This window comes from Diabrotica virgifera, chromosome 1 (genome assembly GCF_917563875.1).
Source record: "Diabrotica virgifera virgifera chromosome 1, PGI_DIABVI_V3a".
Classification (NCBI taxonomy): Eukaryota; Metazoa; Arthropoda; class Insecta; order Coleoptera; family Chrysomelidae; genus Diabrotica; species Diabrotica virgifera.
This window is the reverse complement of record NC_065443.1, coordinates 113,008,447-113,023,179: the sequence shown is the minus strand read 5'-3', so window position 1 is coordinate 113,023,179 and position 14,733 is coordinate 113,008,447. Positions and strand designations below refer to the sequence as shown.

The 14,733-nt window shown below is 32.6% G+C and overlaps 1 protein-coding gene across 1 annotated transcript; it reads right to left on the bottom strand.

Moving 5' to 3' along the window:
• Nucleotides 1-11,145: 11,145 nt before the first annotated feature.
• On the bottom strand, nucleotides 11,146-11,946 carry LOC126891511 (uncharacterized protein PF3D7_1120000-like). The gene has a single exon (XM_050660690.1). It carries the CDS (start codon nucleotides 11,944-11,946, stop codon nucleotides 11,146-11,148), a length of 801 nt encoding a protein of 266 aa, XP_050516647.1.
• Between the last annotated feature and the right edge of the window lie 2,787 nt (nucleotides 11,947-14,733).

Genomic DNA, 14,733 nt, shown 5'->3' with positions numbered 1-14,733 from the left:
ATATATGAAAAAAAAATCGATTTTCATTTTGTAACTTCAAAGGACTGTAACTTTTTTTGTGTGCACTATTGTATATAGGTAAGTGAGGTTCAATCAACCAATTTTTGACCCCAGAATCTGTGGTATAATTTATGACCAATCTTTTCGGGACACCCTGTATATATATATATATATATATATATATATATATATATATATATATATATATATATATATATTGTTGTGATCTTGATTATTGATATGAAATAATAATTTTATATGTCATTTAATTTAATCAATGCTTTAATAATAATCTAATTAATTTACCAGATCACATATCAATATGTTTTCAATCTCAGGGCTTTTTTATAAAATTAATTACTTACATACGTGGCTTCTAAGTATTTCTTAATGGTTCCTAATCGGGATAGGAAAGAAAAGAGTAAAATAATAACACATATGGGTTACAATTGTAATCAAAATATTGTTTATTTTATTTAAATGGCAATCACTGCTTAATATTTGCTATATCTTATTATTCTTAAACATAACATTTATACATGGGAATCTTATTTCCTTTTGATTTCCAATTGAAAGTTTTTATTAACATTTAACTATTATGATTTATCAGCAACAATTCTATTTAAGTTTGATGAAGCTTTTCTGATATTATTGATTATGTTTTTTCAATTTTAAATGTGGTATTTACTACGAAAAACCCATACATTCATGTCCAAACAAATGAGACTGACCTTTTTCTGGTGCACTGAGAATGTCTTCACACAAGACCCGTTTCCTGCTATCCTTGGCTGCAATCAAAACCTCGTCCTGGCTTCCAGTAATGTTCTCCTCCGAAACTAGCTCGTATAGCTCTCGTTTCCTGCTTCTGTCGTGATGCTGTGTTCTACCTTTTTCGAAACTGCAATCAGCTACCGGGAACTCTTGGCTCAAGGAGGTTCTTTTACTCTCAACTTGGCCTACCTCTCGTTCTACGATAGATACTCCACACTCACGGAACTAAACCGGCTTTCTCACTCTCCGTACACTACCGTCTACTACTCGACTTCACTTCTCGACAGTTCAAAACATTCTGCTCTCTATTTGTCATTCATTCCCCTACTTTCTAAATATCCCTTCCAGATTCACAAATCAAACTTCCACCACCAACTCTCATTCGCAGTATTCCTCAAAACCAATTTTTAAACTTTCTAAATATGCTTAATGGATTTCAAAGAAAATAGTTAATTCCCATTCTAAAATTACTTTCTACTATATACAAAATTTAATGACCTATTCTCTATTTCCACTTAGTCGTATTTAGCATCGGCTAATGACCGATCCTTCCGCGAACAAACGATAATGACCTATTCACGATTTCACTTGAGTCTTATTTAATCACTTCTTAAAATTAAATATAACAATTTGTTGTATACAGGTTGTTCTAAATTTATATGCCCGTGGTTGAGAAAATTGAAAACATTTTATATTAAATTGAATTCTGTTTATAATTATCTAATTTTAATTTTCATATCAAATAGAAATATAACAAATCCCCGCCTTGTATTCGATAAAATTTATCTGCATTTTTAAATAAATTTTCTCGAGGGCAAAACCAACTCCCTGTATATTTCCTTACTTTAATCTACGTCTTATACCCCTTCTTCTTGTATTACTCTAATTAGTCCCACCTGTAGAGTAATTGTTTCCTTATTTTCAGTGTCCTCATCCTGTGTTAGAGTGTCGGCTATTATGTTGTCTTTCCCTTTTTCCCATATCAATCTTCTGTCTTTTTCCTCAGATTTTTCACATACTTTTACCGTGTATTCTGCATCCTCGTTTTCATATGCCTCCTCTTCAAATGTCACTGTTTCGATCATATCTTTTTCGCTTTCATTTGTTAGCTTTATTTCTTCTTCTCCTGAGCTCATCTCTTCTTTTGAGGAATCCCAGTTTTCTTTTGCTTTTGATACTCTCAATTTTTCTTCTTCTGGGCTCAACTCTTCTTTTGAGGAGCCACAGGTTTCATTTTCTTTTGTCTTTTTCTGACTTTTTCTCCCTTTTCTTCTTTGTCCTTGCTTCGTTGCCAGATTCATTTCCACTGTTTGTTCTTTACCTGATTCGTCCGTATTTTGTTTCTCCTGTTCCTTGTTCTGTTCTTCTTCTTTTTCTTCTGTTAGATTCATCGTATTATTTTTAAAATCTATCACTACATGTTTTTCTGCCAATTCGTCAACTCCTACTATCATGTCATGTGACATGTTTGGCATTATTACACATTGAAGTGCATACATATTCTTGCCCAGTCGTACCATTACTCGTATGCCTTCATTTATAGTTGCCAATGTCCGTTTGTTTGCGCCCACTAAATTTACCCTAGGTATTTTATAAATTAAATTTGTTAAGTTAACTTCTTCTATTAGTTTTCTGTTGACCAATGTTATTTCAGATCCAGTGTCTATCATAATTTTAATTGGTTTCTCGTTGATAAATCCATCCACAAATTTTAAATTAATTCCATTTTTCTTTTCGTTGTTTCTTGCCAATTTAATAAACTCCTTGGGGTTACAAAAGATTCCTGTTTGATTTTTGGTTTTTAGTGAGCGCCGTCGTGAAAAAACGCCGGTTGCTCATCGTAGTTTATATTTTCGTCATAATGTCTCTCTCCGTCATATTCATCTGTCTGGGTATTATTTACTTCTCTTCTATTTTCTCTTGGTCTGTCGGATCTGTTTCGGTTTTCTCGATATCCCTGTTCATTTTGTCTACCATTATTTCTGTTTTCTTGATTTGAGCGTGTGGTGTTTCTATTCTGGTATTCTCGATTTCTGTCCTCATTCCATTGCCTATTTCTTTGTTCATAATTTCCTCTTCCGTTGTCTCTATTTTCGTTTTCCCTTCTGGGATTAAATTCTCGTCTTGTATAGTCCCTCCTATTTTGATTTCTATCTCTGTAATCCTGTGTTTCTCGGAACCTGTAATCTTCTCGCGACCTTCTTGATTTTCTTTCTCTTAAACGTGATTCTCTTATTTGTAGGAATTGGCATAAACTATCTATGTCTTTGTAGTTGTGCAATGTGATATGGTCTTCCAGCGTTTCTTCGAAATGTCTTGCAATCAGTTCGACTAATTGTTCCGATGAGTAATTATATTGTAGATGTTTTGCGTTATAGTAAATTTGTAATGCATATGTCCTTTCTGATATACCCATCCTATCATTGTATTTCCCATTTTGCAATTCCTTGTTAATTTCCAATTGTTGGACTTTTCCCCAGAAATAATTCAAAAATTTTTGTTCAAATTGTTGCCAACTGTCAAATTCTTCTTCTTTGCAATCGAACCATAGGCTTGCTTCATATTTTAGATGGTTTCTGATAGTTTCTTTTGCTGTTTCGAAATTTCCGATGTGGTGTATTTTCTTTTTCAGGCTATTTATGAACGGCACTGGGTGTAATTTTCTTACGTCCCCGCCAAACCTTATCTTCACGTCATCTGTGCTATGTATAACCATTTCTCTTCTTTCTCCGACATTTTGTTGAGTATTGATTTCCGCAATCTTTCTTTCCACTTCTTCTATGTCTGCTTGAATAGCGTTTTGCAACTTGTTTTCCAAACTTTCCATTTCTTTTTTCTGGCAATTCGTTATCTCCTTTATTTTATTTTGGATTTTCATTTCTTGTTCTTTCATCTCGTTTTTCATTGTTGTCAAACATCCTTTTACTTCCTTTTCATACTTTCCTATGCGTTCCTCCATTTTCTTGTTGTTCTCTTCTATTGCTTGTTTTGTTTCCTTCTGATTTTCTTGCATTATTCTTTTTGTTTCATCTATTGCTTGTTTTGTTTCCTCCTGATTTTTATCCATTGTCCTTTTTGCTTCATCCATTGCTTGTTTTGTTTCTCTTTGATTGTCATCCAGCTTTTGTGACTGGAGTTGCATCAGTTGTAATAGTTTATCTATTCCTGATAATTCTTGCTGTTCTGATGCCATGATTGTCGTGTCTAAAATATCTTCTTGGTCTGAATGTTCTTTTTGCTTTTTGTTGTCTTTGCTTTGGCTTCTTGTCACAGACATTTGTTTTCAAGAAGTACTATCCCCGCCAAATATGAAATTTTACTAGTATGTTACCAAGACGACTTTTTCTCTCCCAAATATTATAAATTGTCACTAAATATATCAAATGTAAATATCGTAAAAATAAAATATTAAATCAGTTATGTAAAATGTGTACCTAAAGAGATCTAAAATTTTATGTTATCAAATGTAAGTATCTCACTTTTTACCACAGGCATATAAATTTTCAAATACCGGCTTTACTCTTTCTATCCTTCAAATTTGCCACTAGAAATACTTTACAATGCCCTCCACGTTGGACGACAGTTGTTGTGATCTTGATTATTGATATGAGATAATAATTTTATATGTCATTTAATTTAATCAATGCTTTAATAATAATCTAATTAATTTACCAGATCACATATCAATATGTTTTCAATCTCAGGGCTTTTTTATAAAATTAATTACTTACATACGTGGCTTCTAAGTATTTCTTAATGGTTCCTAATCGGGATAGGAAAGAAAAGAGTAAAATAATAACACATATGGGTTACAATTGTAATCAAAATATTGTTTATTTTATTTAAATGGCAATCACTGCTTAATATTTGCTATATCTTATTATTCTTAAACATAACATTTATACATGGGAATCTTATTTCCTTTTGATTTCCAATTGAAAGTTTTTATTAACATTTAACTATTATGATTTATCAGCAACAATTCTATTTAAGTTTGATGAAGCTTTTCTGATATTATTGATTATGTTTTTTCAATTTTAAATGTGGTATTTACTACGAAAAACCCATACATTCATGTCCAAACAAATGAGACTGACCTTTTTCTGGTGCACTGAGAATGTCTTCACACAAGACCCGTTTCCTGCTATCCTTGGCTGCAATCAAAACCTCGTCCTGGCTTCCAGTAATGTTCTCCTCCGAAACTAGCTCGTATAGCTCTCGTTTCCTGCTTCTGTCGTGATGCTGTGTTCTACCTTTTTCGAAACTGCAATCAGCTACCGGGAACTCTTGGCTCAAGGAGGTTCTTTTACTCTCAACTTGGCCTACCTCTCGTTCTACGATAGATACTCCACACTCACGGAACTAAACCGGCTTTCTCACTCTCCGTACACTACCGTCTACTACTCGACTTCACTTCTCGACAGTTCAAAACATTCTGCTCTCTATTTGTCATTCATTCCCCTACTTTCTAAATATCCCTTCCAGATTCACAAATCAAACTTCCACCACCAACTCTCATTCGCAGTATTCCTCAAAACCAATTTTTAAACTTTCTAAATATGCTTAATGGATTTCAAAGAAAATAGTTAATTCCCATTCTAAAATTACTTTCTACTATATACAAAATTTAATGACCTATTCTCTATTTCCACTTAGTCGTATTTAGCATCGGCTAATGACCGATCCTTCCGCGAACAAACGATAATGACCTATTCACGATTTCACTTGAGTCTTATTTAATCACTTCTTAAAATTAAATATAACAATTTGTTGTATACAGGTTGTTCTAAATTTATATGCCCGTGGTTGAGAAAATTGAAAACATTTTATATTAAATTGAATTCTGTTTATAATTATCTAATTTTAATTTTCATATCAAATAGAAATATAACAATATATATATATATATATATATATATATATATATATATATATATATATATATATTATAGTTTTGTTTTGGGGTTGCAGTCATTTATTTTTTAGGGGCAGGATAAGTAAAACTCTGTGTTATTACCTAGCTTTCGCAAAATATATTTGCTTCTTCAGGGTAAGCTGAAATGAGTATATTATATATTTTGAAGAAGCAAATATATTTTGCGAAAGCTAGGTAATAACACAGAGTTTTACTTATCCTGCCCCTAAAAAATAAATGACTGCAACCCCAAAACAAAACTATAATCTACATAGTATCAGTCAATATTACCTAATTACTTTATATATATATATATATATATATATATATATATATATATATATATATATATATATATATATATACAGAGAGAGTCTGTAAAGTGGAATAAATTCAATATCTCAAATACTAATTGTTTTTTTGGAAAATGCTCAGACCCGTCGATTAGTATTTCAAATTGTCCTTTTTGACATTCAATAATAATGTATACAGGGTGTCCCAATTTAGAGATATGACGTCATCGTCGATTTTCTTAAATGGCAACACTGTCATTTTGATAGCTAATTTGATAGGGTTTGTAAAGTTATACATAACTGCAAAATATCAAATTTTTATTCTCTACCATTTACAAGATAATAGAAAATAACAAAGTTATATCTGTAATTTGGAATATATTCAATAATTAAAATACTAACTGTTTTTTTGAAAAATGCTCAGACCCGTCGATTAGTATATCAAATTGTCCTTTTTGACATATAATAATAATGTATACAGGGTGTCCCAATTTAGAGATATGACGTCATCGTTGATTTTCTTAAATGGCAACACTCTCATTTTGATAGCTATTTTGATAGGGTGTGTAAAGTTATACACAACTGCAAAATTTCAAATTTGTATTCTCTACCATTTAGATGATAATAAAAAATAACAAAGTTATGAAAAAGAAGTAATCAACTAATAATTGAATTTAATTATTTCAATAAATTAAGCAAAAACTCATAATGTTGCCCTCAATTATTGTCAAATTGTCAATGGGCAACGTTATGAGCATTTGCTTAATTGAAATAAATAAATTCAATTATTATTTGATTACTTCTTGTTCTTCATAACTTTGTTATTTTTTATTATCTTGTAAATGGTAGGGAATAAAATTTTGAAATTTTTCAGATGTGTATAACTTTACACACGCTATCAAAATAGCTATCAAAATGATAGTGTTGCCATTTAAGAAAATCAACGATGACGTCATATCTCTAAATTGGGACACCCTGTATACATTATTATTATATGTCAAAAATGACAATTTGATATACTAATCGACGGGTCTGAGCATTTTTCAAAAAAAAAACAGTATTTTAATTATTGAATATATTCCAAATTACAGATATAACTTTGTTATTTTCTATTATCTTGTAAATGGTAGAGAATAAAAATTTGATATTTTGCAGTTATGTATAACTTTACAAACCCTATCAAATTAGCTATCAAAATGACAGTGTTGCCATTTAAGAAAATCGACGATGACGTCATATCTCTAAATTGGGACACCCTGTATACATTTTTATTGAATGTCAAAAAGGACAATTTGAAATACTAATCGACGGGTCTGAGCATTTTCCAAAAAAACAATTAGTATTTGAGATATTGAATTTATTCCACTTTACAGACTCTCTCTGTATATATATATATATATATATATATATATATATATATATATATAAAAGAAAGTCGAGGTTGTGTTAGTTACACCATTTATAACTCGAGAACGACTGAACACATGTTTATGAAATTTTACATGTATATTCTAGCGGACTGGGAATAGGATAATATGGAGTTTCATACCCGTACGTCATAAGGGGGGTTGCCCCCCCTGATATATTTTTTTAATTTTTGGAAAAACCGTTTTTTACTATTTTTATGAGATGTAGAAGCAAAAGATACATACAATCCTAAATTTTCAATTTTCTATCTCAGACCGTTATTTTTTAATAGCCATTTAAATATTTTACATCTATACAGTGAGCACGTAAATATATATTATATCCAATCCTGTTACTCCGTGAAGGAGCATAGGGCATCCACGAAGCTTCTCCATTCTCCTCTATTTCTGGCCATGGTTGCTATTTCTCCCCAGGTTTTCTTCATACTTTTGTGGTCTTCTTCAACGGTACTCCTCCATGTTTTGGTCGGGCGTCCTCTGCTTCTTCGTCCTACTGCATTCCATTTGAGTGCCTGTTTTGTTATGTCTGCATTTTCTTTCCTCAGTGTGTGTCCCAGCCAGTTCCATCTTTTCCTCTTTATTGTTGTTCTGATGGGTTCTTGTTTGGTTTTTTTCCATAGTGCTACATTTGTTATGATATTGGGCCAGTATACCTTTAGAATTTTACGTAGACATCTATTTACAAAAACTTGGATTTTATTTACATTTCCGTCAGTTATTGCCCATGTTTCACTCCCATAAAGTAGCACAGTTTTCACGTTACTATTAAATAGCCTTATTTTAGTATTTTGGCTGATCTGTGTTGATCTCCATATATTTGCGAGGGTTCCAAAGGCTTGTTGTGCTTTTCGTATTCTCTGTTTAATATCTGCTTGAGCTCCACCTTTTGCACTGATTATACTGCCTAGGTAGCAAAATTCTTGAACCTGTTTTATTTCTTGTTGGTTGATGTATAGTTTGTCACAGTTAGTTACTCCTATTCTCATCTCTACTGTCTTGTTCAAGTTGATTTTAAGACCCACTTCTGCCGATTTCACCTCTAGCTTCCTTAACATGTTCTTCATATCATCTATTGTGTTCGCTATGAAACAGATATCATCTGCGTATTCCATATCTGCTAGTTTCTTGTTCTGAAGGTAGTTCCAAGGGATCCCATTTTTTCTTTCAATTGTTTTTTCCAGTATATGATTAAGACATATATTGAAGAGCAAAGGTGACAGTATGCAACCTTGTTTTAAACCTACTTCAATTGGTATTTTATAGTCTGTTCGCTAAACTCAGACGCAACTGGCTACATATTTTAGTCGATAATTTTTTTGTTTTTTGCCAATTTTGCAAAAATTGGCGAAATTACTAACTATTTAGTGATTATTAACTATTTAGTAATTATTTTTTGCCAATTTTACTAAAATTGGCAAAATTACCGACTAAAATATCTAGAAAGTTGCGTCTGAGTTTAGCGAATAGACTATATCTGTCATTTGCCGTTTATGCAATACCTGACATGTTGTTTGCTGATACATCATTTTGATTATTCCAATGATCTTTGGAGGTAATCTATTTAGTCTTAAGATTTTCCACAGGGCTGTATGTTTTATGCTGTCGAAGGCTTTAGCAAAGTCTATAAAGGCCATTATCAAGGCTGCGTTCTTCTCTATAGTTTCGTCTATGATGATTCTTGCCGTCGAGATTTGGGCTATACAGGATCTTCCCCTTCTGAAACCAGCTTGTTCTTTTCTGAGAGTTTTGTCTATTATATTGTTGATTCTTTGATGAACAATAAATGCTAATATTTTATTTATGGAACATAACAGCGTTATTCCTCTCCAGTTTTCGCATAGCTGTACGTCCCCTTTTTTTGGAAGCTTGACTATAATTCCATTATTCCATTCCTTAGGTAGGATTTCTTCAGTCCATACGTCTGCTAATAATGGTGCTATTAGGTCCACGGTTCTCTCAGTGTCCGCTTTCCACAGTTCTGCTGGAATATCGTCCATTCCCGCTGCTTTGTTGTTCCTCAGGTGCCGGATTGCTTCAGCTATTTCTTTTTTCGTTGGAATTTCCTCGTTTATCCTTAGATAATTTTCATTTGGCTCTACGTCGTTACCCTCTTGGAACGGCGGCTCATTTTCTTCTTCTGTCATAAGCTCGCTATAGTACTCATGCCATCTTCGTGTTTGCTCTTCAGTTGTTGTAAGCAGTTGTCCTTGTTTGTCTTTTAGTGGTTTGTCACTGTTGAAGTTCTTGTTTGCAAGACGTTTAGTGGTTCTATATAGCTCTCTCTGATTATTTGTTTCGGCTGCCTCTTCTGCTAAGCGCGCCATCTTCTCTGTCCATTTTCTTTTGTCATTTCTAGCGCTCTTTTTTACTTGTTTATTTGTATCTGCATAATCTTGGGTTATTCTGATTCTATCTTCTAATTTTTGTATTCTATTTAGTTCGGCTTTTAAGTCTTTCCTCTTTTTTATCAGTTGCCATGTGTTATCACTTAGCCACTCTGATTTCTTTTCTTCCTTGTAGCCCAACACTTCTTGTGCGGTTTGGTGTACAGCCTCTTTGATCATCTCCCATTTGTTTGCTATATTTGTCTGTGTGTTGTTTACAGTTTCTGTGTTCAACTTTATTTTGTTACTCCACATTTTTTGGGTTTCACTGTCTTTCAGTCGTTGTATATTGTATCTTCTTCGTTTGTTATATTGTTTACTCCCGCGTTTTGCTTTAATTTTTACTTTTATTTCTGCTATTAGTAGGTGGTGATCACTTCCTACATCTGCTGATCTTTTATTTCGTACATCTAGAAGGCTACTTCTCAATTTTTTATTAATCAAAATGTGGTCTATTTGATTTTGCGTTTTATTATCTGGTGATATCCAGGTTATTTTGTGGCAGTCTTTGTGTGGAAAAATCGTTCCTCCAATGACAAGATTGTTTTCTAGGCTAAGTTCTATGAGTTTCTCTCCATTGTTGTTTCTATTCCCTAGTCCATGTGTTCCCATGCATGTTTCCACTCCCTTGTTGTCTTTGCCAACTTTCGCGTTCAGATCTCCCATGACTACTAGTGTATCTCCTTTGTTCACCTTTCCGATAGTATCTGTTAATTGTTGGTAGAAATTTTCTTTCTCATCTTCTGCGCTTACCTCTGTCGGTGCGTAACATTGAATAATGGTTATCTTTCTTATTTAAGAATTGAATTGTGCTACTATTAGTCTGTCTGATATAGGATGCCATTTTATTAGCCCTCTTTTTGCCTCTTTACTTAGAAGGATCCCAACTCCATTCCTCCTGTCTTCTTTTATATCGTTTCCTGAGTGTAACAGCACTCCTCCGTTTGATATTGTTGTCTCTCCTTGCCCAGGCCATCTTATTTCAGATAGCCCCATAATGTGTATCCTTAATTCTTCCATTTCTTTTACTACTTGCGCTAGTCTTGACGCTTCATACATGGTCCTGACGTTCCAAGCTCCGATTCTGTAACGTTTTTTGAGATAAAAGGTATTATTGGGTTTGTTTTGCTTCGCTTCAGTTTCATTGATTTTAGAGTTTAAGGTGAGTGAGTAATCAGCTCTCTGCACCCGAGAGTCCGTTTCTTCTTCTGTTTCCTGATTGTCCTCTTCATTTTGCCAATAATCTGTTTTATTTTTGTATGTTTTTTGCATTATATCTGACAATTCATTTTCTTCCTCGTTTTTCCAATTTCTTTGCCTAATCGTCATCATAGTTCTGGGTTTCGTTTCGGCCTTTAGTTTTTTAACTTGTTTGCCTCTGTGAGTTTCTGGGACCTATGATCCCACTTCATTTTCTTCCCGTTCACTTCTAATTTCTGATAACCCACTTTTACGATAGCACCTTTTTTCTTTTCTTCTCTGGCTATATCTCTTATTTTTTTCTGGATTTTTTGTTCATTTCTTGTAAGTTCCGAGTCTATGAAAATGTCTTTTCCCTTTAGCTTTGCTTTTCCTTGGAGTATCTTTATTTTGTCATTCCATTCTACCATTTCGACTATGCATCTATCTTGTCCTATCTTCTGCGCTCTACGTATCTTTGTTTTCAAAAGGAGTTCTGTCTGAAACATTTTTTCCAAAGCTTCTTCGAGTGTATCTTCATTATCGGTATTCGTTGGAAGTCCAGTTATTGTTAAGTCGTTTCGAATTTTTTGTTTTTCCATCCTTTCCATCTTGTCCTCCACTTCCTTTATTTTGTTATGTAGTTCTTCTTTTTCTCTCGTCCATTCTTCCTTCATTTGGGTGATTTCCTTCGCCATGCTTTTCATTTCCTCTCGGTTCTTCTGCAGCTCTTTTTTGGTGTCCTTTATGTCCTCTCTCATTTCCCTGATGTCATTTTGAATTTCTCTCTTTATTTGTGCCATATCCTCATGTAAGTCTTTTTTAAGATCGCGCAGCATTTGTTTGATTTCATCCATGCTGGGTTCTGGCTGTTTTACCTTTTCTTTATGTTGAGGTGATCTGGCTACTAATTTGCTTTCTCTGAGAAATTCCTGCTCTTCTTGTGACGAGTTATGCTCGTTCCTACTCCTCTTCATGTACTAGTAAAATACCTAATTAAATGAAGAGAAGAAATGCCAAAATACTAAAACATGGAAAAACAGATTTGTTTATTTATTAATTGTTAATTTATTATTATTAATTATTAAGCCGGCCCTGTATCTGGTTAGCAATGTTTGTCTATAGTTCTAACTTCTTCTTGGCCGCTTCGTAAATTAGGTACTTTTTTCTACAAATTAATCGCAAATTAATTACTTTTATCTAAAAATTTTTTTACACTTGGCAAGCGATAAGGTCCCCTCTCCGGTCGACCCGGTGGAAGAAAAAGACCTTCTTTTGCGCTTTTATTTATATATGAAATTGATATTATCAAAATTGTTGCTTACTTACAATATACAGTCGGAAAAATAAAAGAATACCCATGAACGAACATATAAAACACGCTGTATTTTCCTGTCACCGTGTCACACAAAAAATTGGCCAGCGCAAATACATGTAATAATTATTGTTACATGTACTTGCACTGGACAATTTTCTTTGTGACACGGTGACAGGAATATACAGCGTGTTTTATATGTTCGTTCATGGGTATTCTTTCATTTTTCCGACTGTATAGACTTTTAATGCACATAATCTAAGGCGTTTACCACTCACAAACTAAGAGATGATGTTGTTTAAATTTTCGGATTTGTATTTCCTACAGAGCGATTTTACTTCGAACTTTCCGTTTCACTGCCAGTGCCGGACTCCTAGTAAAGCACGTAAAGGTTGGAATAAATTCATTTTCTCGAGAACCGACGATTTTGGAAAAAAATCCCGAAAGAGGTCAATTTTTAATTTTAAGTTACGACTTTTTGGCACGTAATTCAATTATCTATTCGGTAATATAAACATTAACATAATTATTTATACAGGGTGTCGAAAAAAATATTTTTTTAATTAAATCTATTGACATAAAAAGAAGAATATGTGTAATTTATTTAATTCAAAATACATTTAACTGCTCTCAGAAAACAGAAAAAAATGTTTATTTTAAAAAAATCATTGCTTTTCGTTTAAATTAAATGCTCAAATTGTCAAGAGGCAGGTGGGTGGCTGACTTAATATTGAATTTGCAAAAAACAATATTTATTTGTCAAATAAAAATTTTTTTCCTGTTTTCTGATAGCAGTAAAATGTATTTTAAATTAAATAAATTACACAGATTCTTCTTTTTATGTCAATAAAAGTAATTAAAAAAAAATTTTGGACACCCTGTATAAATAATTAGGTTATTGTTTATAATATTGAATAGAGAATTAAATTACCTTTCAAATGAGCTATGACACGACTCCTATTCTCATTTAAAAAAATCATCGATGACGTCATCACGCCCAATTGGGTGACGTCACTAGTATGATATAGATGCCAAAAAGTCGTAATTTAAAAATAAAAATCGACCTGTTTCGGGATTTTTTTCCAAAGTTGTCCATTCTCGAGAAAATGAATTTATTCCAACCTTTACGTGCTCACTGTATATATAAAAGAAAGTCGAGGTTGTGTTAGTTACACCATTTATAACTCGAGAACGACTGAACAGATTTTTATGAAATTTTACATGTATATTCTAGCGGACTGGGAATAGGATAATATGGAGTTTCATACCCGTACGTCATAAGGGGGTTGCCCCCCTGATATATTTTTTTAATTTTTGGAAAAACCGTTTTTTACTATTTTTATGAGATGTAGAAGCAAAAGATACATACAATCCTAAATTTTAAATTTTCTATCTCAGACCGTTATTTTTTAATAGCCATTTAAATATTTTACATCTATATAATATAAAAGAAAGTCGAGGTTGTGTTAGTTAAACCATTATTATAACTCGAGAACGACTGAACAGATTTTTATGAAATTTTACATGTATATTCTAGCGGACTGGGAATAGGATAATATGGAGTTTCATACCCGTACGTCATAAGGGGGTTGCCCCCCTGATATATTTTTTTAATTTTTGGAAAAACCGTCTTTTACTATTTTTATGAGATGTAGAAGCAAAAGATACATACAATCCTAAATTTTCAATTTTCTATCTCAGACCGTTATTTTTTAATAGCCATTTAAATATTTTACATCTATATATACAGGGTGTCCCGAAAAGAATGGTCATAAATAATACCACACATTCTGGGGTCAAAAATAGTTCGGTTGAACCTAACTTACCTTAGTACAAATGTGCTCATAAAAAAAGTTACAGCTCTTTGAAGTTACAAAATGAAAATCGATTTTTTTCAATATATCGAAAACTCTCAGAGATTTTTTGTTGAAAACGGACATGTATCATTCTTAGGGCAGGACTACCTTAAAACAAAATCCTAGTGAAATTTGTCCACCCCATAAAAAAATTATGGGGATTTTGTTCCATTAAACCCCCCCAAACTTTTGTGTACGTTCCAATTAATTCATTATTGTGGTACCATTAGTTGAACACAACGTTTTTAAAACTTTTTTGCCTCTTAGTATTTTTTCGATAAGCCAGTTTTTATCGAGATGCGGCTTCTTTTTTACTATATTTACATAAAAAATTTATGGGGGTTTTGTTCCTTTAAACCCCCCAAATGTTTGTGTACGTTCCAATTAAACTATTATTGTGGTACCATTAGTTACACACAGTGTTTTTAAAACTTTTTTGCCTCTTAGTCTTTTTTTGATAAGTCAACTTTTATCGAGATGTGGCTTCTTTTTCAAAATATACCAAAAAATTTAAGTTATAAATAAATTTTCAGATTATTAACAGGTGTCTATAATCATACTTAACCATATACAAATATGTGGTGGATTCGACA

Excerpts from the sequence above, each read along its gene's own strand:
- LOC126891511 (XM_050660690.1), bottom strand. The coding sequence starts at position 11,946 with ATGAAGAGGAGTAGGAACGAGCATAACTCGTCACAAGAAGAGCAGGAA.